The sequence below is a fragment of the Mesocricetus auratus genome, unplaced genomic scaffold, assembly GCF_017639785.1.
Source record: "Mesocricetus auratus isolate SY011 unplaced genomic scaffold, BCM_Maur_2.0 Super-Scaffold_100014, whole genome shotgun sequence".
Lineage (NCBI taxonomy): Eukaryota > Metazoa > Chordata > Mammalia > Rodentia > Cricetidae > Mesocricetus > Mesocricetus auratus.
This window is the reverse complement of record NW_024429197.1, coordinates 31,333,631-31,359,421: the sequence shown is the minus strand read 5'-3', so window position 1 is coordinate 31,359,421 and position 25,791 is coordinate 31,333,631. Positions and strand designations below refer to the sequence as shown.

The 25,791-nt window shown below is 52.6% G+C and overlaps 1 protein-coding gene across 15 annotated transcripts in view; it reads left to right on the top strand.

Annotated features, from left to right (window-relative positions):
• Positions 1–25,791, top strand: part of Lrp8 (LDL receptor related protein 8) — a 73,587-nt gene that overhangs the window by 11,708 nt on the left and 36,088 nt on the right. For all 15 annotated transcript variants that reach the window (XM_013114955.3, XM_005072148.4, XM_013114949.3 and 12 more), the window contains exon 3: positions 20,728–20,850. In XM_013114955.3, coding sequence (XP_012970409.1) covers positions 20,728–20,850 — 123 coding nt within the window. The remainder of the gene's footprint in view (positions 1–20,727; positions 20,851–25,791) is intronic.

Below are 25,791 nucleotides of genomic sequence, written 5' to 3'. Positions count from 1 at the left end.
CTTCTTTCCAGGCCTGGCTAGCAATCCCTGCTTAGCTCATGGTCAGTTGGGGGCCCAGATGTGAGAATCCTCCTCAGGACTTCCCCTTACCAGGGAGGCCAAGTTCAACCCCCAACACTTTGTAGCTGAGCAAGTTCCCTGACCTCTCTGCATGCCGGAGCCATCCATCATCAACTACCCCAGGTGACAGCGGGGGTTTTATAGAAGCAGTAACAGGGACAACCCTTGATATCCTCTAAACCTGTCTTCAGCCTGTCCCTGACAGACTGCCTCCTGTACCACACTGCTGAACGGGGTGGGAAGAGCCAGGGAGCCCCCAGAAAGATTCTTTAGTACCCCTCATTCCTGTGGCCCCAGGCTGGAACTTACTGGCCCAGTTTAATTAGAGTGAGTCCTTCCAGGGACCTTGTTAAGAAATGAGCGCAGAGCCTCAGGGACTCATAGGGTGGTGTGCAGAGGAGGTTACATGTCTGGCCCTGCCCCTGGATGTGCCCAGGAAGGGAAGGACACCGGGCCTTTAGGGAGGACACAGGTCTGTGACAGATAGGGCGGAAGGGCTGCTCACCTCTATCCTCTGTCGCCTGCCTGTCCCACCATTGTATCTTTGGAGGTGGGGAGGACTGAAGGGAGAGGCTTAAGTTGTCCTCCCCTGTATACCACTGGGGCCTCTATGTCTGGCCTTACAGAGATGTCCTGTCCAAGTCCTGAGGCACCACATGAGCAAGCTTGGGCCCTTGGGTAGTGGAACATTCTCTGGTCAACAAGTGTAGGGATTTCTCAGCAGCCAGGGTCAGGGTCCAGCACCTCCTGGGACAGGGAGCTCACTGACTGCCCACTACTCTGTCAAGACAGGGTTTTTGTATACCTCTTCAGTCAGTCCAGCCAGCCTGCCTTCTGGTTCCAGCTGTTTTAGGAGCCTCTGCTTACAGAGACTGCTCTTACCTCACTCAAGGCTGCCCTGGATTCATTCCTGTGCCCTGTCGTGGCTCCAGTACCGGGAGGTTCCTCCTCTCTCTGACTCAGTGTGGGGTCCACAGGCTGCACATCCTCAGGTGGTGTTGGCATTGCTTGCCTCCTGTGATGTGATGTGACTGGCTTCCCAGGGGTTTGGGAAGTGAAAGGGGGCAGACGACAGATGTGTGGTGCCTGGAGGCAAAGGTGACTCTTACAGACATTTCAGCTTCCTGAGCAGCAGTGTCTAAGTCTGTGATGGCTGCCGCACAGCGTGAATAGGCTCTGGCTGGGACTCTCTGCTCTCTGTGCCCTCACATGTTGTGGTCCCCAAGATCCTTCTCCTGCCTAAGGGAAAGCTCCAGTCTCTCCCGAAGTCCATCCCTATTTTACCTGTAGAGTCACCATTTCCAGGACACCCTCTCCTCTGGCACACTTCTCCCCTCCCAGGAGAGAAGTCTGTATCTGTCCGTGTCACTCTGTACTGTGAGAGTCTGATAAGAGTCTATGGCTAGAATGTAGATGAGCCTTTGGGCAGGAGGAAGGGGCTGCCTGGGGTTGGGCATAGGATTTCTGAGAATCCCAGGGAAGCATGAAGGAGACAGGAGCCCTGGATTCCTCCCTCCAATGTCCCCCAGGTTGGTTGTGTGCCCTGCGCCCTACCCCAGGACCACCGGCCCATTTTCAATGTGTTGGTAATGAGCCTTAGCTTCTACCACTATGAAGGGGTGGAGAAGCCATGCCCCCCGCCCCCTGTGTTTTGTGGCTGGGGTCACACCAGAGCTTCCCCACCACAGGAACTTTTGCAGGTGGGGCCAGCAGGGGACTTGCTCTTCTAGTGACAGTAGTTATGTTTGCTTATTGCCTGTCATTGCCAAGTCTACCCCACACGAGGATGACTCCCTTATTCTAGTCTGCTCAGAGCTGTCCCAGGATTAAAGTCTCACATCTCAGTAATCCCTTGGTCCCCTGGAAGCTGGGCCAGCCTTCCTGCACCCCACAAGCCCTGACTGCTGCTCCCACACCCTGCAGCAGGGCTTCCCCAGGTACTTGGGGAGCCAGGTGGTCAAGGCTCACTTGAAAACAAAAGTGTTGCTCTCTACTCTGCATTTTGGAGAATGCAGAGAGGATCAGAGCCAGGAGGGAACAGGACACCGGCCACTGATCTGCACAACATATGATAGCTTTCTGGTTTCCCATCCTCGACCTGCTCATGTCTCACAAGGCTTGGATCCTGTTGCTATTGGTACTCTGTAGGACATTTATTCTTCTAAGTCCTGCCGTGATCTCATAACTCCAGAGAAACGTGGCTCTGAAACCTAGAAAATATCAAAGACACTGGCCATCTGTCTTCTGTGAGGCTTCATGGTGGACCAAGACTTTCCATGTGTAGTCTTGAAGCTCATGGTAGCCCTTGGGAGGTGATCTGTAAAGAAATTGCTATACCCATTGCACAGATGGGAACACCGGGCTCTCAATCCCATCATCCCTTGATGGCTGAGAAGGGGACACAAGTGGGTGGCCATGCTGTGGTAAGGAGTGTTGCTGGGTAGCCTGTCCTCATCCTCCCTGTATGCCCACTCTGTCCATGTCCTCATCTGTAAGGACCATGGAGACAGATGGAAGAGGAGGGGGAAGTCCGGGAGGGGTGGAGAAGGGGAAGGAGTGCTAGGAAGGCAGGGAGGGAGGAGGGGTCCATGCAGCAGTGCTACTTCCTCTTTGGTTCTCACAGTTTGTCTGAACTGATTCCTGACAGATGGAGGGAGGGGAGAGCTAGTGCCAAAAGGCTGTCACCGCAGGCGGGCAGAGCTGGGGGAGGGTGCTTTGTGTCCACGGTTTGTGTAGGGAGGGGAAGCAGCTGGTGGTCTGGCTGCCTGGTCTCCCCAGAAACTTGGGGGTGGGTTACGCGTGGGTGTTGTGGGGCAGGAAAGTGGGCAGGCGGTGAGCCTGCCACCTGCCTCCACTGGCCGTGCTCTTGCCCCTACCCTCGAAGGACAGATGCTGTTTCCTTTCGCTGGGCATCGGGGGTGGGCAGGGGCTCTGGGGGCTGGGACTGAGCTGGGTCAAGGAAGGGCCTGGGGACAGGAGGGCTTTGAGTCACAGAGAGCACTGGAGGCTCAAGCCGGGTGCCTTCTGGGCCAGAGCTCAATATCTGCCTGCCCTGTTCCGGGTTCCCTTGAGCTGCCTTCGTGGCTGCAGGTCCCTTGCATTTCTTGTAGGCCCTGACACATTCGCAGGAGTGGACAGTTGATCTGGTCCCTTTGGTATGTCTGGTTTCTTTAGGGTGGCTTCAACAGGCAGGAATGACTTTCTCCTCTCTCCCAGCCCCCACTGGCCAGCCACACAGGGTCCAGTGAACGCTTACTAGTTGGATGGGTAGGTGGGTGGGTGAATGGATGAATGGATTCTTTGCTTGTATAGCTTCTGAGACGGAGCCTAGCTCCTTCATAGTGCAGCTATCAGCTCTCAGAAAGTTCTTTCTGTTGCTCCTGAGGCCTCAGGGGTCCCAGCCTTACACAGGGTCCACCCAGGCCTCTCGCTGGTCTTGCTGACTCAGGGCGTTTGTTTCTATGAACCTAGAGACTCCCTTGAGCCTGCCCAGTTTCTTAGTGAGCCCTGGCAGGGTTGGGTCCCCAGTGTTTTGGTTCTCCAGTGGTCGGCAGTGGTCTCTCCTGAGCCCTCACCCTGTGTTCTGTCCCCACGTGTGCCTTGTGGAGCACACCCTGCCTTTACCCCTTCTTCCCAGAGGAGATGTGGGAGGTGGAAAGTGATTGGAAAGTGATGTGCATGGGGGGCGGGGCTTCTGAGCAGGGTTGAGTGTGCTGGGCTTGTTGAGGGCCACTGACCTAACAAGTGCTCCCAGAGTTTATATGGAGGTAGACTCTGCTCAAGCCCCAGCCCGTGCCCAGGCAGGCCTTTGGCACGGGCACCGAGTTCTAGCTGGGTAGTTCCTCACTGGGAACTGAGGACTTAGGGCCCAGGGCCCCTCCTGTCTCTGTAGCCAAAATATTGTCTGATTTGAGATGGAGCCCCTTAAACTGCAAGTAACTAACCCAAGATGGATGCAGGGCTTAAGGCCCTGGGCCTCTTTCTTGGGCATGGACATCTTCTCATTAATATTAATAACGACAGTCATTAATGATAAATTACAGTATGTCTCCCTCATGCCAGGTCTCTGCCGGTGTCCTGAGGACAGCCCGGAAGAATGTAAGATGGTGTCAGTCTTGAGAATAAGGGATTCCTACCTCTGCTGTCCCTTCCCCAGAGCCTGATGCTGGTTGGGTACTTGGGTGGTGACACAGCCTAGTTACGCCTCAGTGGCTGGAAAACAAGTCTCCTGGGCCACTTTAGTTGGATGCCCACTCACTGTTCAAGATCACATTCTCCCTTTGCATGCCATGTACAAAGTCATTCCACAAACATTGCTGCCAGGCCTTGGCTGAACCCAGGGCAGCCCCAGGGCCTAACCTTTCCTCATGAACTTCGGTTCTTTGGAATCTTCAGGGGGCTCTTTTCAATGATAATGTATAGCAGTGGTCCCTCACCCCACCCATAGTGTGGCCCACTCTGTCATGGTCACTCAGTGTGCATTACCTGAGAGAGTTGGGTGGATTACCTCTCCCCTTAGCGTCAAGGTGTCCTGTCTGCACAGTAGGGGCATGGTGGTCCCCACCTTGGAGAACTGAAAACTGATGGGCACAGTGTACAGAGGCTACTCATTGGCCTTACTCTGTGAGGCAACAAAAAGTGGGGGAAACTTACCTAAGGTCACTCGGCATACGACATGACAAGTTAGAGGATTCAGAGCTTGGGGTCTGGCTGTCAGCAGTGTGAGAGCACTATTAGGAATGGATATTTGAGGCTTCTGGCATCCTGAACTGGTTCATATTCTCTCTCTCTCTCTCTCTCTCTCTCTCTCTCTCTCTCTCTCTCTCTCTCTCTCTCTCTCTCTCTCTCTCTCTCTCTCTCTCCCTCCCTCCTCCAATCCCCTATCCTGTGTTAGAGATAGTCTCCATTTTGTCCGATCTCTGACAGCCCCTGCCGAGCCTCTCACCTCCCACATGAACAAGAGAGAGCAGGCAGGGGCTTGGGTACAGGATATGGGGGGTTTCCCCACTCAGGTTGAGATGTGTCACAACATTAACGTTAATTAAGCCTTGTTAATTCAGCCCTGCGCTTATGCAGAGCTCCTGACAGCAGATTACTCATAAGTGAGGCGGTAAATTTGCTACGTGTTTCCCAAACGCTCAAAAGCGAAGACCACATTTGGGAAGGCCTGGAGGGCGAATGATGCTCAGTTCTCCCTTGCCTGTGCCCTCCCCCATCCTCGTGGCCTGGGCAACGGTGGGGGCGGGGTTAGCGGGTGAGGGGTTGGCTCCCTGGAAGACCTAACTGCCACACTGGAGTACAGAAGCTCAGGGCAGGCAGCTTGGCGGTCCCTCAGCTGTCTCCCTCCTGTTGCACAGCAGACTACTGTGCAGGAACACATTCCCTTCAGTGTCCTCCCATGGGAGAAGGCATGCCCTGCACACAGTAGGACTCAGCAAAGGCGGCTGGGGATCTGTCTATCAGCCTCCGGTTTACCTCAGTGCCGGCAGACACCTTCACATTGCAGTGCAGTCTGAGGGACCTGCCCCCTACCCCAACTCCTGCAAAACAGAGCTCCCCATGGCCAGGTGATAGTGCCCGAATGCCACAATGGAGTCTCCCTGTCCCAAGTTGTGGGGCAGATGGCCCCGCCCCCTTGTTAGCAAGGTGAAGAATGGGGCCTCTACTAGGTACAGTGTGCCTCCCTCCCCCAAGTTCTGTTGTCTTCCCTGGCCTCTGGCTGGGCTTTGAGACATTTGGAACCAATCCAGGCCGTGGGTACCTAGATTTTTTTTTAATTAATTAGAGCATTAAATGGTAGCCCAGTGGGAGAATCCCACCATCTGGCTGTCACAGGAGAGGCAGGCAAATCTCAGCATATTTTTCTACAGTGTTCAAGCATCATAGGAAGCCACCTGTGCATGTGTGGGTATGTGGTCTGTATGCTGCAGCAAGTGCACAGTGTGGCATGTATGTCCCAGTATGTTTAGTATGTGAGGCATATATGGGTGTACAGGTGGCTGTGTGTATCTCTGTGCATACATGTTTGTGTGCTCTGTGCCATGCCCGGGGGCCTGCATGTCCATTTTAACATACTTCCTTGTGTGTGGTCTAGGCTCAGGCCTGGCTTGTAGGCAGAATGAGACAGGCTGGGCTCTATGCCCAGTAGGTCTCTGGAGCCTTCCTGGCAGAGGTGGTGGTCACAGACTGTCTGGGCAGAAGGCAGGATGGAGATAGGGTTGGCAGGTATACACTGGCATTGGGAAAGGGGCAGGAATTCTTGTGCTTTGTTTGACAGATGGGGAAAGCCAGGCCTGTCCATACACAGAGCCAGGGTGGAGGGACAGTCCCTGGGCTCCCTGGGTGGTGCTTTTTCTGCTCCACTTGGCTTTTGCTCTAGCCAGCAATTTGTGTCTTAGGCATCTTTTATGCTATCAGATTTTCATGGTGGCTCAGAGATCACTCTTACTTCTCAGGACTGACCAGGGTCAAGCTCACAACACCCCCGCAGCTCCTGTGCTCTCTTTCTATAGAGGAGACACCTTGAGCTGCTGGAGCACACTGGACCTCATAGGTCTGCTCACTTGCTGTGTCATCTAGGCCTATCTTGTTCCTCTCTAACCCTCATAGGATAGTTCTGAGAATTAAGTAAGGACTGGAGAGGTGGTTCAGTTAGAAGAATGTTTTCCTGGCTTGCCCAGGCCCATGGTTCAGTCCCCAGCATTGCATAAGCAAGTCATAGAGGTAGGAGCATAGTAAGTTAAGACCAGCCTGAGCAATGAAGTGACCTGCTACCCTGTCTCCAAAATAGACAAACAAACAAATAATGTAGCTCAGTGGTAGACCACTTACCTAACATGCACGAGGCCTTAGTTCAATTCTCAGCAGCAAACTAAGTGAGGAACTGTAGGTAATAGGCTCTGTACACCTTAAGGAACAATGAGGTGGCCATCACTCCACTGTCAGGACCAAATCTCAGCCCAAGTTCCTCATCTAAGAGTAAATCATATATACCAGGCCAAGTAACTTGCATGAGGTCACACAGCCAGTAAGGGGCAGGGAGGGGATTTAAGCCCTGGGTCCCTTAACCCGCTCCAGGCAGGAGGAAAAACCACAGCTGGCAGCGGACTCCCAAACTTCTGTGCCAGGAGGAACTGGCCACTTGAAGGGAAGGCCAAGGGGAATGAATTTGTTCTAAGGTGACAGGCAGTGCTTGCAGGGTAGGCTGCTTCACTTCCATGCAAGCCACATGGGCCGTTTTACTGGGAAATACGCTGGCCCAAGGCGGTTGGTATCTTTACATAAGGAGCACTGAAAGGGCAGCATAACTGACGTGTGTGCCAGAGGTCTGTGAACAGAGAGGCTGTGCTGGGCGTCTGACCCTACTCCTCGTCTCCCCCTTCCTCAGTCTGTCTTGCTCAGCTCTTGCTGATGCCTCTTCTGTAGCCCCTGGTCACTACCTTTGCCTATGCGGCTTGCCCTGTGGATGTCTCCAGATGAATGGGTGGGCTATCCTCCAGAACCAGTGCTCTGAGACAGGGTTCCCCTGAAGTCTTCCCTGACTGTGGGGCTCATCAGTACCTGGCAGGTGCCTGGCACACAGAAAGCAAACCTCCTTCTCTCCTGATTCTTTGGCTTCCAGCAGTAGAGACCAGACTCTCCCGTTGACACAGGGGTTAAATGAAGCTGGTCCTCCCCAGATGCTTTACCTGGGACTGAAGCTAAGTACCATAGAGGGCAGGACAAGGGGAGGCCATGGCAGCCTTTGCACCCAGCTCTCCTGGAGTGACCCTGGGGATCCCCTCCACCCTGAGCACTTGCCAAGCAGACCAGTGGCTACTTGTGGGCCTGCCTCCCCCACCCCCACCCCCGTTTTGGCATAGCTGTCTCCCAGGTAACGGGGAATTTTCCCTCATTCCCATCATTAGGGTGCCAGGGCAAACAAACAGCCTAATCCAGATGAGCCTTGGGCTACAATCACACTCTTGGGTTTTTCTTTTTATTTCTAGCAATTTTGAGAAGCTTGAAGTAATTGGTATTCCACACAGGTTAACAGAGCCACTGCCTTCTCAGTATTATGCCTTAATTTTCTTTATCACATAGCAAGTTGGAATGGATCGCCTGCTCCTGCCTTTTTCCCACCGAAACCTATTACCAGCCTGTCTGCCGGTTAAAGTCATTTCGTGGCAGCTCTTGGCTCCTTGCCACTTCCCTGAGAATCTTTCTGACCAGAGCCAAAGAACAAGGAGGGTGAAGAATCCATTTGTACAAAGTGGGGGTCTCCCGTTGAGAACTTATTTCCCTCCCTGTTCAGGAGGGACAGAATTCAGCCTCTCGCCTGCACAGACTGGCCATGTGTCAGTGGTGGGAATGGGATTCCTACGTCTGTGGTGGGGGAGGGTGGGCTAGGCCTGCTGCTTCTGGCACCTGGGCTAGATGCCGGGACAGGAGTTTCTGCGGCTCTCCAGTTTGCCACACTGAAAGTTTCTGTGACTAGTGCTCACATTCTGGCCTAGTGGGCCTGAGTAGTGTAATTTTGTGTCTTGAGATAGGTCTTGGGAAATGGAGAGTTAGATCTATGGTTCTGTGGCTCTTTGGTAATGGAGGAGGTTGACAGAGAGAGAGACAGAGAGGGAGTGTGCCCATGCACAGGGTCCCTATTTGGCTGGACTAGCTGGCCAGTGAGCTCTGGGGTTCTACCCGTCTCCCCCTACCCTCTCCCAGAGCTCTTTTAAGTGTGGTGCTAGGGCACAAAGTCAGGCCTTCATGCTCGCAGAGCAGGCATTTTGTCAACTGAGCCATCCCCCAGTCTGCCCTGCTGTCTTCAGGTGCGCTTAGTCTGTCGTGTTGGGTCTTGTGAAGGAGAAATTGCTTTGCTAAGTTTGCTTTGGGAATGCCACCTCAGGTTGGCTCCAACTTCCTTCTCTGGCATCATTTCCATGCTCATAAAGTTGTGGATGGGCCAAGTAGTCTCCAAATCCCAAATTCCAGGTTTTTTCTGCCTGATAGTAGTGTCCCATGTGGCCTGGTCTCAGTCTAGCACCTCATGGAACCTGAGCCTTGAATGTCTCCATCGGAGTCCTCAGCCATTCCAAAAGGAAGGCAGCCCAGCTCTCCCTGGAGTCCCAGCAAGAAGGCAGTGATGGTGAAAAGCTTTGGTGGGGCTATCTGGTCCCCTACATGATTTCAATATTTTTTTTGTTTGTTTTTCGAGACAGGTTTTCTCTGTGGCTTTGGAGGTCATCCTGGAACTCACTCTGTAGACCAGGCTGGTCTCAGATTCAGAGATCCGCCTGCCTCTGCCTCCAGAGTGCTGGGATTAAAGGCGTGTGCCACCAACGCCCGGCTATTTCAATATTTTTATCTCTTTGGAGTCTCTCCACCCCAAATTGTTAGCCTTGTGCTCTAGGTAAGGAAACTGAGACCCTGAGAGATGAACTCATCTATACAGTTATAGAATTCATCCATAATTGTACAGCTTCCTCCTGGGGCCTTGTCTGAGTCACTGGCCTGCACAGCTATGGCTGGAGAGTCTTATTGGACACAAGAGGCCTAAGGTTTGCCAGCGTGTAGGACCTCAGAGAGAGCTCTGTCCTAACCCAGATCACTCCTTTCTCCAAGGTCCAACTAAGGTCTTCCTCCTCAGGCAGTCTTCCCTCCCCCTGCCCCTTCCTCTCCCATACTGTAGCTTGTTTGCAGAAAGGGGGCTCTGGAGACTTCCTGGCTTGGTGTCCATGTCCTAAAGCTGGTTCAGAGAGGCAAAGTGAGAGTCCTCTGCTTTTTTTTCCCTAAAGACAAGAGTTTTGCTATGTAGCCCTGGCTATCTTTGAAATTCACTCACCTCTATCTCCTGAGGGCTGTGATTAAAGGTGTATGCCATCATGCCCAGCCTACTACCCTTGCTTCAATCAAGACCTTGTCTTGTCTCATTCTGGACTGTGGCCATTCCTCTGGGGTCATTATCTCAGCTTGGCCTAAACTGAGGAAGGTCTGCCTCAGTGTATTTCCTCTGAGCTCAGCTGTTTTCCACTCGCAGTCTCCATGCCCCCTAAACAATGCCCCTATGCTCCCCAACTCTCAGCGAGGCTGCTCAGTTCTTGCTGCCTTCAGGGCCCATTGCTCCATCCCCTGGGCACCTACCTGAACCCTGGGCTCAGCTGACCTTGCCACCCTAACAAACACCTGCCCTTCCTTCTGGAAGTTGGTGCTGACAAGCTGGCCTCACAGCTGGAGGGCACCCCCACCTGTCCCTTTTACTGTCATTTATAGGCACCTGGAGCGGGCCCTTAAATTGGGCTCATGGACAAACTGACTCTTTTCTCCTAGGAAGAGGAGCCTGAACCGCAGGAGGGTAAGGGGTTTGTCCAGTGCACCCCCAGATGCCAGGTGCAGCCTGGAGTAGTGCCCAGGATTGTCTCAGCCCAGGCCTGGCTTTGTGGATTTCCAGGGAAGCCCATGCAGAGCTTTTTCACTGCAGCGGACTGATGAGGGTGTGCATCTCCCACTTCCAGCTGGGAAGGGTGGGTGAGCCATGTCACCATGTGCTGAGCCTCTGGGGTGACTTCCCCGCCTGATCCTGTCTGGTGAATGTCCCTTAGTCTTTCTAGGGTAGAAGTTGTGCAGCAATAGGTCTCTGTCTATTGCTGATAGATTGATAGCTGTGTGGTACTGCATGACAGGGCTTCCGCTGCACTCCTTGGAGCTAGACTATCCAAACTGATGGAGCTGGTGGTGAAGGATTAAATGCCTCCTGCGGGGTGGCACTCTAGGCCAGGATCCACTGGCTTTGTCTTGTCGGGTGGGGGCGTTGCCAGACACCATCACATTGGTGGTTGCTGGCTGTGACACAGCAAAAGGCTCATCAGGAAGAGAGGAGGAGGGGCCCAGGGGAGCTGCCTACATCACGGTTTCTGGTGAGAAGGCTCTGGTTGGCTGTGACTGTTGAGCAATCAGGGTAGTGGAAGGCTTCCCAAGCCCTCCGAACAGTCCCTTGACCATCTTCTGAGGAAGATGTCAGCCGGACAGGAAAGAAAGTCTGATTAGGAGGGACCTTGATTTATACCTGCCTCCCAATATCTTGAGCAAAGCAGTGTAGACAGTGAGGACCTGGGTACCAAGCCACAGTTTTGCCTGCCTGCCTGCCTTGCCTTGGGCCTAGGGGTGGGTTACACTGCATCTAACAGTTAGGGAGCTTGGAGCTCATCTTGTCCAGTCCATCACACACTGGTGAGGAGGTCAAGGCACAGAGAAAGCAAAGGCCCCAGAGCACAGCCAGGATCCTGCAGGCTGGGGCTAGAGATATCCACGGTTAATTTAACCCCATCCTCAGTAGAATATGAGCCCATAGGGGCTAGCAAGATGTCAATAAAGGTACTTGCCATCAAGCCTAATGATCTGAGTTCATTCCCAGGACCCATATGGTACATGGAGAGAACGGACTCATCTAAGTTGTCTTTAGACCTCCATACATGGCCTGGTGATACACATACATCACACACACACACACAGAGAGAGAGAGAGAGAGAGAGAGAGAGAGAGAGAGAGAGAGAGAGAGAGAGAGAGAGAGAGAGAGAGAGAGAGAGAGAGAGAGAGAGAGAGAGAGAGAGAGAGAGAGAGAGAGAGAGAGAGAGAGAGAGAGAGAGAGAGAGAGAGAGAGAGAGAGAGAGAGAGAGAGAGAGAGAGAGAGAGAGAGAGAGAGAGAGAGAGAGAGAGAGAGAGAGAGAGAGAGAGAGAGAGAGAGAGAGAGAGAGAGAGAGAGAGAGAGAGAGAGAGAGAGAGAGAGAGAGAGAGAGAGAGAGAGAGAGAGAGAGAGAGAGAGAGAGAGAGAGAGAGAGAGAGAGAGAGAGAGAGAGAGAGAGAGAGAGAGAGAGAGAGAGAGAGAGAGAGAGAGAGAGAGAGAGAGAGAGAGAGAGAGAGAGAGAGAGAGAGAGAAGCATTCAGTAGCATCTCTACCACAGGGCCCACCAATTTCTCAAAACGATTCCTTAAACTGGTACACAGATGAGCAGAGACCCTTAGATGGCCTCTGTGATCTGGGGGTGCCAGGCTCCTGGGTCCTGCCTGCCCCACACTTGCTAGTAAGAAGTGAGAGCCCAGCATAGAGGTATACTCACAGAGGGAGCAGGCCCAGCACCAGGAAGCAGACTTCCAGTAACACATGTTGCTGTTGGATATGCCTCTGGGCTCACAGAAATGCTTCCACCTACTGGGCATGAGCAGCCACTGCCTAGGGGTGACCTCCTGTGGGTTGGTCACTCCATCCCTTACTCCTTTGCACCAGGGTTCTTGGACTCCTGTAACCTGCCCTCATTGGCATTGGCTGCTGAGTTCTGCTCTGGGAACTCTGGGCTTTCCATTGACAACTTGTAGGGCCTTGAGCCTAAAGAAGCCTGCTCCAGGGTCCCTCAGCATATTGGCAGAGTAAGGCTAGAGCCTCTGCAGTCTAGAGCCTCTGAACTGCGGAAGAGCTGTCCCCCTCCCACCAGGAGGCCTGTGGCAGGAAGAACAGGTACCCGAATGCAAGGGGCCTTGGCAGGCCTGAACAGTGCGAGCCACCGTGTGTGATGTGTGACAGAGCCACAGACCTCTTAGAGGCTCCAGGAAGGCAGAGACAGGTTAGGTATTCTCTGTCCCAGTGGGGATGGTGAAGCTGGATCCAGGCAGGACCCTGGGCTAAAAGGATTTCCCAATCTTGTCTCCTCCTCTGGAAGCTTCTACTTTGAGGATGCCCTGAGTTTTCTTCTGTTTCCCTAGGACCTAGAGTCCTAGTGCCAAGTGGGTAATCCACATTCCAGGGTGGGACTGATCTGCTCCTGAGGTGTACACCTGTGTCTCCCTTGGAAGGCACCAGCCCGAGACCCTGCTGATTCCATCCTATCCACTTCTCCCCTGTGTACCCTTCCCCCACCCCAGCTGTCGCTGGCCCAATACTGCCTGTTTCTACAAATCACTGGGACAGGAAGATGCCTTTGTTGTCTATCCCTCAGAGCTGCTCATCTTTCCTGTGGCGACTGGGAGTCCCACATACCCCAGAGAAAGCTTGGACCTCCCTTGGTGACAGCCAGGCGGAGTGTCGGAGAGCAATTGGGATGTGCTGGATCTGAGAGGAGGGGCTGGCTGTGGGAAGCCCCGGGTGACCCTTTTAGAGGGCCCTGGAGCACACCAAAGATCACAGCCCGTGTGTGTCTTGAAGTTGCTGGTCCAGAACATCAGCTGGACAGAGCCCTTAAAGGCTGATTCAGATGAGGAAACTAAGGCCTAGAGTTGGAAGAGGCCACCTTGCTAATTAGGGATGTGGGGCTAGAGACTCTGTGAGGGAGTTCCTAGGCTGAGGACACGGAGGAAAGAGCCTGGATCAGGGAGAGAGGTATGGGCTCATGTCTTGGCTCAGACACTGCTGACTATGATGTTTTGCTCAAGTCTCTCTGGAACTCTCCTCCTGTCCCCTGTGGTGGTTCCTTCCTATAAGGCCCTGCACAGAGGATGGCAGGACAACCCAGCTCTTCATCGGGAGACGGTGGTACCGGGTACTCACAGAGTAAACTGAATGTCTGCCACAGCCACGGGTCACAGGTGGACCTGACACTCCAGGTCCAGTTCCATCACCCCCATGAGTGTGTCCCTGCTGGTGTCTACCACATGGTCTCTCTCTGCCTCCTGGCCCCTCCCTACTCATTTTGTTACCTTGGTGTTTGGGGACATTTTGTTTGACTCCTGTTGTGCCCTGGGTAGAATGTGTTAACCTATTGTGAACTGGGCAGGAGAGGAGACAACTGGGAAAACTCAAGTGACACTTTTACGAACTTAGCAGCAGAGAGGACTTCACATAAGCGATCCCTACCATGAGAGGATCTCTGTACCTGCCTCTGGCCTCCTTAGCAACTGTGGAGTCTTCCTCATTCTCCCCAGGTGGGAGGAGAAAGGACTTTGATGTCTTGAATGTTACCTGCTGATGGTCCCGCAGCCAACTAGGCAGCATAGAGCCAAGGGACCTAGGAAGTCTGCAGGACCACCGAGAGCCTGGAGTTGTAGGCTGTCAGTGTGGCTGCCTGGACCCAGGGAAACAGGGATGTGGTTGATGCCATTCACTGTTTTCTGACGTCTCTGACTGGTGGTAACTGTTAGTCATAGCAGCTTAGAGTGTTCAAGTCAGTCTGAGGCATGAAAGCCAGGAATCCTTGAGAGAGTTAGTGCCGAGACACAGGGAAGCTGTCTTAAGTGTCAGACCCATCTTTAAACTCAGGGCTTGTGGGAACTTCACATGTGTGGGGATGGGTAAGGACCTGAACCCAGAGCTGCTGAACCACAAAGTAGCTCCCCAGACCCAGAGTTTCATGAAGGTCCCTGAGGGCTGTTGAGAGGAAACTGCTTCTTGCCGTTCCCAGATTGCAGCTCCATTTTTACCTATTTTCTGTGTTAGAGTTTTTCTTGGGGAAGGGTTTGTTTGCTTAAGTGTGAGGGATAACATTTTCCAGGCCCTTCCACTGTGTGGCAGCTCCATGCCAGGACCCAGCATAGCTTGAGAGGGTGTTTCTGGCAGTGGGTGGACAGCCTGCAGGCCAGGGCCTCCTGGAAGGGGGTGCAGGCGGCTCTAGGCCACTGTCTCCTCCCCCTCTCGCTCCTGCTGTGTTGTTGCTTCAGCCAGAGAACACTCTTAGTCTGTCGTCCTGTTGACTGGGGTGACAGTTTAATAGTAGCTTCCTGGGCTGTCATTTAAATCTGCCTGCCAGGTTAGTAGGGCAGGGGCGGGCTGGCACGCCCCCTGCCCCCACCCCGGATCTTCATTCTGCTAGCAGCAGTCGTCTTGGCAACCCCAGGGCCTGGCAGCTCTGCAGAGGGGTAACTGTGTGGGGAGCAGCCCTTTCATCTCCCCAACAGGGTACAAGTGGCCCAGCTGCCTTAGGGCTGGCTGCCGGCAAAGCCAGGCCACCCGGTGCTGGCCCGGGCCTGAGAGAGGAAGGGAAGCAGCTGAGTCCCTCTGGGCAGGTTCTGAGGTGGGAGCTTTAAGTCTTTGGCTTCCCCTTCCCTTCATGGGCAGGGACCCCCACTCCCAGTTGCAGTGTTGAGCTGAACTCCACCTTTCTGACTGGTCTCTGCTCTGCCTCTCTCTGGAGCTCAGGAGACCCTGACATCTCCCACCTCCCTGGCCCAGGTGGCTGGCCTCAGTCCCCTTGCCCTGTACTGATCCCTACCTCTGTCCCTGATCTGAGGACTTATGTGTCCCTAGTGAGAACTCCTTGAGTTCATCGGGCCGCTCTCTGGACACCTGATATTCATGGTCAGTAGCAGAGGCTGAGTGCCTGTGGCCAGGCTTTCCTTCCAAGGATCTAATCTCACAGGATTGAGAGCTTGCATCACATGTTTCCTGGATATGGCTCACTAGACTTTCTTTTCTTAGAAAATCAGTAGACATGGCATCCAGAAAGGGGACTCTTTTCACTAAACAAAATTGGATGTACTAGAAGAAACAGCTAATCAGGTATCTGCTGCAGACTTTTGTGGGGGCCTTTGGTAAACCAGTGGCACCATGATTCTCCATGAGGGAAAGTATATCTCAAAGATATGGGCAGATGGCCACCCAGGCTCTCTGCCTGTATTCTCTCTTCCTCTGCTAGGGGCCACTGGTCCATGCTGCATAGCCTTACCAAATCACAAGCAAACAGAGCCATGGTTCTCACTGGCTGCTGAACAAGCAATTCTGTGCTTAGCCAGACACTGAGTGGATCCCTGGGTGAGCTCAAGGAAAGCAAGGTCAATCTGGGCCTCCAAAGGGCAGTTTGATGCCAGGCAGAGCAAATTGGCTGCTAGCCTGGTAGAGCTTACAGGCTCCATGATACTTGCTGTGCCCCCCCCCCCCAGTCCCTTATAGACTGTGCAGGTTCCTCCAGTCCAGGCCTGTTAGCCTTTCCCAGAATGCCCTTCATTCCCCTTCCCCATCCATCCTCACAATAGACACCTCCTTCCTTGGGCACAGTCTTCCTCCAGTGGTCTAGAAAGGCTTCTCAGGTTTCCTCACTACACAGTCGCCCAGACAGCAATACCTGAGCTCAAGTGCAGCCTCCCACAGGTGCATGCTGTGATCTTGAGTTGTCACTCATCTGGGAACTCTGCCTTGGTGGCACATCCTCTTGGCCATGAGGCACAGCTGGCGGCTGGATTATTTGAAGCCACATCTCTGCACGGGAGCGTGTGGGTGGGACCCACAGCTTGAGGATGTGTATTTTAGGAAGGACACCTCTGGGGGTGGTGAGTGGAAGTGGTGAGTGATCATAATAATTTGCAAGGTCATGCAGGGGCTGAGAGCTGCTGAAGGGTCAATCGGCACCACACCTCCATCTCCCGAGGAGACGTGTCGACCGACAACCCTGCATCACAAGCCCTTTAGCTGGGCCAGGGCTGTGACTTTACACTCCTCAACATGTCTCCTTTTGTTCTTAGTTCACAAATCCCTAGCACCACCCTTACCCCATTTGTTCCGCAGAGCAACTCTGTGCTTTCTGAGGCTCAGAGAAGTTTGTATCTTGAATAAGATCACACAGCCACAAGTGGCAGAAGAGTCCCTTTGACCATGAACTGTCTGATGCTTTCCTTTGCTTGTATTATAATAAATAGCAGTAGCTCCCATTTCCTTTGTCCTGGATTTTCCACTGTCCTCTGGTCTTCCCTGGGGTAGGCCCCTCCTCATCACCCTGTGGAATCCTAAGTCCTTTGTAGCAGCCCATCTGTTGCCATGGCACCAGATTATGATGTCGCAGACCCTGGATGACTATGTATCACTCCTGCAGTGTGGAGTACAGAGACTCACAGAGGTGGGCATTGTCCACGGGGCAGACTGGCACAGAGGGGCATAAATCCCTGGAAACAGAGAACCACAGCCTGGAGCCCAGCTGGGGAATTACCCTGGGAACCAAAGCCAAGGCCAGGAGAGTAGGGTCTGGCATGGCCTGCAGTGATAGCCCTGACCGACTGCTTGGCCTCTTCTGTGGCAGGGCTGAGCAAGCCTGGTTATGCTAGAGGGATCCAAGGATGCTGAGCTTATTCACTGCGTTCTTTTTTTTTTTTTTTTTGGTTTTACGAGACAGGGTTTCTCTGTTTTGGAGGCTGTCGGTCCATCCTGGCCTCGAACTCACAGAGATCCGCCTGCCTCTGCCTCCCGAGTGCTGGGATTAAAGGCGTGCGCCACCAACGCCCGGCATTCACTGCGTTCTTTTGTCTTTTGTCCTAAGGCAATGCTACACAAGACAGCCACCTCCCTACTGACTTAGAGACAGACTGCTCTTAGTCACCTAGTGAAGAGATGGCCATGCCAGGACTCACCTTAAGCTCCTGTGCCAGACCCTTCTATGTGACTCCAAAGTTCTACCTTGGTTTGAGAGTGATGCTGCTGCCTCAGTTTCTCCAGGGTAGCACATTACCCAAGCACAGATCACCATAGGCCAGGTCTCTGCTGTACACTTGTGGGCACATGGCAAGAGTATATATAGCTTCGAGCAAGACCTCTGTACTTGGCAGTTGCCTTGCAACAAGGTCGCCAGGGTTTGGGGTGGACATCTGTCTCAGGAGTCTTTGCTCTTCACCTGCCAATACCCCGATGGCTGCAAGCCACATAGACCCCTGAAGTCCTCTTCCACCTACCCAATCGCCTCTTTGAACCTGTTTCCCCTGTAAAGGGATTAACAGCAGCTACCAGGAGAGCTGTGAGGTGTTCCAGGATTTGGGATGAAAGGCACAAGGCTAGACCTGGGTAAAAATGACCAAACTGCCAAGACACTGACACAGTCTCTCCTCAGTCTGCCATGGCTGGCCATCCCTGAAGCTGTCATTTTTCACATTTGGCTGCTATGGCTTCCATGCCCTGTGTCTGCCACAGCGTGGCATATAGGGAGAGACCAAGCTCCCCCTGCACTCCCAGAATGCTCACGAAGAAAGGGTCCTGAAATGGTATCTGGCTGTCCTATGCCCAGGGACAGAGTTCCTGCATCACCTCATGCAAAGCTGTCTCTTTGGCAGGCTTGTCCCCTTGTGTGAGCTCCTTGGACTGGCTGTCCTGTTCTCTGTATTCTCAGGGCAGAGGCTTATTGAATACAGGGGGTTCTCACTGCCTCTTCAGCTTATTTGGGGGCTTTTCTGACATGTGCTACTGTTTGGGGATTGTGCTGGTTGGAAGAGCAGGTTTTTGAATTGACAGGTTCAGATCTGCTCTCACTTACCATGTGACCTTGGGCATGTATCTTAACAGCTTTGCCTAGGGCTCTGCTGTGTCCAGTGAGGAAATATTAGGCTGTTTGTCCTAGGGTTTCCTGAGTAAAACATCTAGTAGCGACTAAGAGAACTGGAAAAATAAAAAAGAGTTATTTATCTTAGGAAGACACGAAAACTCAGAATACAGATGAACGGTAAGGATAAGGATGCCCTGGAAAAGCAAGCATGCATGGGTGGAGTCAAAGAAGCCAGTCAGTTCCCCCAAACCCTACTTGCAGGACTACAAGACAGGAAAACCAAACCAACCAACCAAAGAGCCTTAGGCCTCGGAATATGCTTCCCAAGGGGAAGGACCCTGGATGTGTAAGAGCAGAGAGGCCAGACGTGGTTTGGTGTCCTCCTGGGGTCTGCCCTGAGTTGGGTCCTTTGTGGAATCTGACATGTTACCTGTTGTGGAGGGAGGAGAAAAGCAGAATCAGGGATGACATACAGCAGAGGGCATCAGGTGTAAAGGCACGGGCCTCGGGCTGGAGAGAAGGCTCAGTGGTTAGTGGCACAGGTCAACACCAGCCTGTTGCTGGTCTTTGAAAACAAACATACGGAGACACAGTCCTGTTCATCCACCTACTTCCCACCAAACTCTGTCCACAATAGCAAAACCGAGGTGCAGGACAGAGCCTGTGTAGCCTAGAGCCCTAAATATCTACCACCTGCACCAAGTTTACCAGGCTTTAGAGGACCATTTAGAAGATTAAGGCAACTCAGTGGAGGTCCCTGACAAAGACTGGAGGTGATGGGGAGGCTTCATGGAGAAAGAATCATCCAAGCTTATAATGGAAAAGCAATATTTAGAGAGATGGTTTTCAGATGACAGCCCGAGCAGTGGTATGGTATTAATAGTATGTAGGGACCAAGAGTAATCAGGGAAGGGCCAACTGGGGAGCTGGAGAGGGAAGAAAAAGGGGGGAGACTTTTCAGCCCCTAGAGAGGGGCAGTATCCAGATGGCCCTAACATCATATTTAGTCCTACTGTCTGTCATTCAGGGAGAGGACTCCCAGGCCCAGATTCCCTAAGGACACTATCCCTGCCAGTTCTAGGACCTCTGGACCTGTGACTACCTACTATGCTCAAAAGATTGTGTCTTGGGGGTTGGAGAGATGGCTCAGCATCTAAGAGCAACTGGGTGCTCTTCCAGAGGACCCAGGTTCAATTCCCACATGGCAGGCAGCTCACAATTGTCTATAACTCCAGTTTCAGGGGATTCAACACCCTCACACAGACATGCATGCAGGTAAAACACCAATGCACAAGAAATAAAGGCAAATTAAAAAAAAAAAGATTGTGTCTTACCAAATCCCCCTCCCTTTCCCTATGAAGAAACTGAGGACAGAGAGTGCATGGCAGGGCAGAGTGCTCCTTTCCTGACTCCATTCCCAGCCCTCAGTCCAAGCTGGGTAGGGCTGACAGTGACAGAAGCTGACTACAGGTGATGTTGAGAAGTTCCCGACCCTCTGAGGTCCTGGAGTACACACACGGAGGGTGCTGGGGACTGAAGGCCAAGTCCTCACGCCTCCACTCCACGCTTTCCAGTGACAGGTGGTCAAGTTCATCTGTAGGTTCCCTGTGGGGACAGCTGCCTTGTTCTGCCCTTGTGTGAAGATATGGTCAGTGCCGGGCACCAGGACAACACAGAGAAATAATAATAGGGCAGCCTTGGGACATGGCCTTCTTCTCCACTCTGACCCCTAAGCTCCAGTTTCTCTCAAAACTAGGGCAGCAAAACAGTTTGGGGCTGGACTTTGTATTCACATTCTTGCTCCTACTCTGCCATGAGATCTCAGCTTACAGGGCACACAGCACCCCATTTCATTCCCTTCTAATTACTGTCCAGACAAACAGCAAAGCTGTACTGACAGCAAGCACCGTGTGCTGGGGCCCAGCGACAAGACCTCATACATTAACTTCTTGCTATTCGTCAGCCCTTTGTGTTCCCCCAGTTTTATAGTCAAGAGGAGGGAATTCAGAGGGTAGTAATGTCCTCAAAGTCACACAGATGGCAGGAGGCCCAGCAGGATTCTGAAACCCTGACGAAGGGCAGGAGGCCTCCTGCAGAGCTCTAGGACAGGGGATCGTGTGGGTGTCCTCACCAATAAGTGCTCTGACTTGGCTACAACTTCAAGCACCAAATTCCTTGTTCATCTTGCCACAAAATCATCATATACTTTTAGGGTGTGTGATCATGAGCTCCCTGGTGCTTTTCCAAGGGGCCTGGTTGTGTGGTGGGACAGGCAGGTGAAGGGAGAAGTTGGGAAGCGGTGTGGTAGGAAGGGGTGGCGCCAGCCTTGTTCCCTACTTACAGATCCTGAGGGAGTCTTGGGTACACTTTTTAGGCTGAGCACATGCTAGCTACCCGTTTGCTGTCTGACTCTGTCTTAGAAAACCATTCTGTGCTCAACAATCCCTTATGCTCCTTCTTTGCCCCACAGCCAAGAGGACCTGCGCAGACAGCGACTTTACCTGTGATAACGGCCACTGCATCCCGGAGCGCTGGAAGTGCGATGGGGAGGAGGAGTGTCCTGATGGATCTGATGAATCAAAGGCCACTTGCTGTGAGTCTTGCCCTGAACCTCAGTTTCCTCGTCTGCATTTTCCTGTTGGCACGCTGTCAGGCTCACAGAGACGGCCAGAGGATGGTCTGTGCCAGGCCCTCTGGGGAGTGGGAGGCTCCGGGCGGGCAGTCAAATGTCTAGTTGTCCGTCTGTCACCTGTTTCCAGACTTTCTTCTCAGCTGGCTTGTAGCTCTGACTCTGTTCCTACAGCACCAGGAGCTGCAATCAGCTCCCAGATTCTGCTCAGAAGTAGCCATGGCTCATCTTGCAGGCCCCCTTCTCTCTCGTTCTTGAGGATCTTAATTGTAATTCCAGTGGCACTGACGGCAGCTGGTGCTTGTTAATCATTTACTGTGTGCCACACCTCGATAAGCGCTTTGTATGCCGTCATTCCTTTCATCTTCAGAGCAGCCTCTAGAGGCAGGTATTGCCACTTGCTGAATTTTCAAAAGGGGCACACAGAAACTCAGAGAGTTGGAGCGATTTGTCCATGGCCACCCAGCCAGGACTTCAAGGGCCCAGCTCCTTCCTTGGTCTTGGGTGAGCTGAGTCCAGGAGGCCTGGTCCCCATGGCTAGCTAGATGGTGACAGGAGGGACCAGGGTGAAGTGCCGTAGCTGGTGCTTTTGGACTGCCTTCTGCACTCAGAGCTTTCTCCTCTCCATGATTTCTTTTCTAGGCTCTAATCCTCAAAGCAAACTTAGACCTGGCAGGTCATTCCGTGACATTTGTTAAATTAAAAAGGAGATGAGAAGGGGGAGGGGGAGGACCCAGCGGCCCAGAGGCAGAGCTTCAGCAGGGTGAGCCTGAGACAAAAGGCTGGGGGAAGCGCGTGGAGAATGGGGGGACTAACGGGGATCCAGAAGCCCCTCTCTGGGGCGAACATTTGCCCCAGAGGTAAAGGCAGGGACAATGGAGGCCAGAGTCCCATCTAAGGCTGCCGCTGATGATAACTGGGTTTCCTTGTCTCCTAGCAACAGAGCTACCAGTTTCCAAGAGAGAAAGAGAAAGGAGAGCAGGAGAGCCCCCCCAGACAAAGGGCCCCTCATTCCCTACGCAGCTGCCAAGCCCCCCCCCCAGTTTTACTGCAAGGCCATCCTTTCCTTACCACACCAAATGCCACTCCATGCTGTCCTGGAGGCATGCGTGTGGGCAGAGGGAAGCCCAGTGCTTTCTCCTGCTCTTCCAAAAGAACAAAGCCCCGCCACCCTTGCCTGTAACTGTCATCCTATGCCAGCCTGGAGAGAGGGTGGTAGGTCCCCCACAGAGAAAGAAACTGAGGCTGGACCAGCTCTGGCCAGTTGGCCACGGCTGCTCCGCTGAGAAGGGACAGAGTCATGTGCCTCTTAGACAGTTTCTAGGGGTGGTTGGTGGTTTCCTACCCTAGCAGTCAGCCAGCTCTGCCTTGACCCTGGGCATGCGTAGGAGCTCTGTGGGTGTTACTGGGGACGGGGCTGCCTTGCTCCACATCTCTATTTTGTGCTTCCCCGGCCCTGTTGGGCCTGCCCACCTATCCCACTCCCCTGGACTCCCTCCCTCCCTGCTCACGCGTCCTGTCTTCAGCCTCCCTCTTGCCACTCCTGTCTCCCATCCTGTCTGTTTCCGTCTTCCTTCCTCAAAATGTCAGTGCTGACTGCTTTCCTACCTCATGGTCCGTGCTGGACCCACACTCCCCAGTCCTCCTGACTCCCAGGTCCCCTATACTTAACAGGTGAGCAGCTAGGGGCCTCAAGAATTCGATAGACTTGCTTTGTAGACACACAGCGTGTCTGTGGCAAGTGCCTCTCCTGTGACAAAAGACAGGCTTCTCAGGCTTTCTGAGATTCATGGGAGCTGCAGCCAAGGAAGCACCCAGGATTGAAGAGGCCCAACTCCCTGTGGAGTATCCCATAGATTTCCCCATTTTAAACTTCCTAAATTCTTAGTAGTCCAAAACCCACTTTCTGCCCTTGTGCAGTGGGATACAGAGTCTGGGATCCCCAAACCATTGTATTGGTCAGAAGCAATGGTCACAGGGTCTGTGCCCAGGGAGGGCTGCCTGGAAGAATCAGCCAGAGAGGACCTGGAAGGCCAGGCAGAACTTGGGGCAGCAGGACTGGTAGCAGGCTTACTCACAGCTTCCCAACCAAATGAAAACCCAGCAGCCAACCCGCTGTCCATTTAATTGGTGTTGCCATAGCAACCTCCATAGCCTACCAGGTTTCTGGGACTGTGCCAGCTCCCAGGATAGAGCTTACTCCTCACCCCTAACAGAAAGATTATAGATAGAAGAGTATAGTAGGTTTGGGATCTGATTCCTTTGCCTTGAAACATCATATAAGTTGCCTAGTCTGCCTGAGCCTTAGTTTCTCCTTTTGTAAAATGGCAAGATGGTATTTGCCTTATAATGGGTCTGCTACTCTACTGAGAAAATACAAATATTGGGAGTAAGTGCCAGTATTATTATTGTTCTTGGACCTCAAAGTCTCTGCCCCGAGTGTTAGTTTATTAGGCTATCAGGACACTAGATTGGTACTGTTAAAAGAGGGATAGTTGTGTGTGTGAGAAGTAGAGGAACCTGGGATAGGTACTCATCAAATACAGCCAGAGTCACAATGGGAGAGCCCAGAACATTTGCCTAATGAAAGTATCATTTGGGCTCTAATTATAGCTTACTTGATTGGGGACGTCTCTGACCCACCTTCAGGCATCTGCGGGGAGGGGTGCAGGCAGGCAAGGAGAGGAGAGAGTGGTTCCAGGGAAAGGATCTGGGTGCTACTTACTGTGTGTGGATTTTTCTCCTTGCATCTTAGCAGCGAGAAGGGGACCTCCCCACTCACTTCTGCTCACCTACTTCTTATAGATGAAGAAATACAGGCCTGGAGGTCTGAGATCACCCATTTTGCCTGATGCTGTGCCTAGGCTGTGCCTAGGAGCCTAGTGTAACTCTGCTCCTTCAGGCTGACAGAGAGCAAAGGTGTGCTTCCTAAGGCAGGGGCCCAGCCAAGTGACACTGGTGATTGCTATGGCCAAGTCCCCATTTGTCCCTAAAGCCCCAGTCTCTAAGACTACAGTGAGTAGCCACTAGGTACAAACATTTCCCTTGTTTCTTTGTGTATTAACTTGAGATGGCAAAAGTACCTGTGGATTTGGATCTCTGGGACAGGATTCTCGGGAAATTAATAAATGCTTTCAGTCACTTCAGGGTAGTGTTCCAAGCCCCCTCACCAGTGGTGTGAGGAGGCAATGCAGTGAGGGTTTTTGCTTCTACCTGGAACACTTGAACAGCAGGCCAAATGTGTCCCTGGGGAGCATCTGTCCCAGAGGAAAGGCCGTCCTAGGATAGGGACCATATCATGACATATGTGCTCCTGTGTGTTCCCCAGGGGGATACCAGCCTCCCCAGCAGGCATTTACATTTTCACTGCACAAGATGGGACAAGAACAATTATGTCTTGAGCTCCAGTGTATGTCAGGCTTTTGAGTAGAAGGGTCCTACACCGCCTCATGTAAACCACTGACCAACCCCATTTTCAGCCGAGGAGACCCAGGGAGCACGGAAGTTAAATGCCTTGCGTATGGACTTTAGTGTTAGTAAATGAGAATTAGACTGAGGTCTATTGACTCTCAAACCCAGGCTCCTTCACCTATACCAACTTGTCTGTAGGTCTTAGCTTCAAGGATCCTGGGGGTAGACATCAGATGGCCAGATTGCTCAGCCTACCTGAGTGAAGGCTAGCTGAGCGCCTCACTGAGCTCTCCAGCCACGACAGGAAAAGTAGCAGTCTCCACATGCACAGTGGCTATACTGTGGGTCTGGAATGGGGGTCTACCGAGGCTCCCTCCATAAGACCAGAAAGAAGCCAGCAACTTACACTCTCCAGGCTTTCCTTTCTGCCTGGGAGATGCCCATCAGCACTTCCTGCGGCTGCGAAGTGGTGAGGCCTGGCCTGGAACCCGGAGTCTCGCTTTGGGGAAGAGCGATGCCACAGGAGAGGCACAGGCAGTGAGGTTGCAGGAGAGACAGGCCCTGGATGCACCTACCTCTCTCTGAACTCTGGAGTATACACTCCAGGAGATGCTTGTCAGCTGGATCTCCTTGGCTTCTCTTGTCCTGGCATTCCATGAGCCGTGACTCTTTAGGGGTGAGGGGACTGGTAGTAGGCACTGCTGGGTCCTTGAGAGCCTGTAATTAGAACTGTCTATTTAGGGACACAGCAAATGCCTTATTAATTATAAAGAAAGGAAGCAGACAGATTGTTTAATCATTGTCCTTGTTGGAAGGTTATGCTGTTAACTGTATAAATATTCATTAAAAGTTCAGTCGGCTGCCTGCTGTACTGGGGACTACAGGACCAAGCCTCTGGAGGTGGTGCATCTGACCAAAGGCTGTTTCGGTCATGTAGGCTTTGGGAAAGAGAGTTTGGGGCTGGCTCTCAGCCGTGCGTGGTTTGATGGAAGGATGGGACTTTTGTCAGAGCACCCAGACTCTGCCTTTAATGTGCTGTGCATGTTTTGGTGAGTTTCTTGATGTCTCTGAACCTTAGGACTGCTGCCCTGATCGGTCTAGGAAACACTATGGCTACCGTCCCTTTGAGAATGGTGCTCCCGGAATCTGTACTCACGGGCTTCTTGCCTGTCAGGGTTAGAGTGAGGGTGATGATGAGCATCTTAGCTGGTTCTGGCTAAATGCCACAGACTGAACTGGGTACGCTGTAAATAACAGAAATCTAGTAGATACAGTTCTATTACATACACTGAACACCAACAGACTGGTGTCTGGTGAGGTCCATGCCTCACAGATGCTGACTTCTCACTCAGACCTTCAAAACAGAGAGGGGCATGGAGTCTACCTCGAGCATTTACGTTATGTTATATAAAATTTTCATTGTGTATGTTCATGTACATGGTACCGTGTTCCATAGGGACATTTTCTACAAGTACATATTGTGTTAAACATACT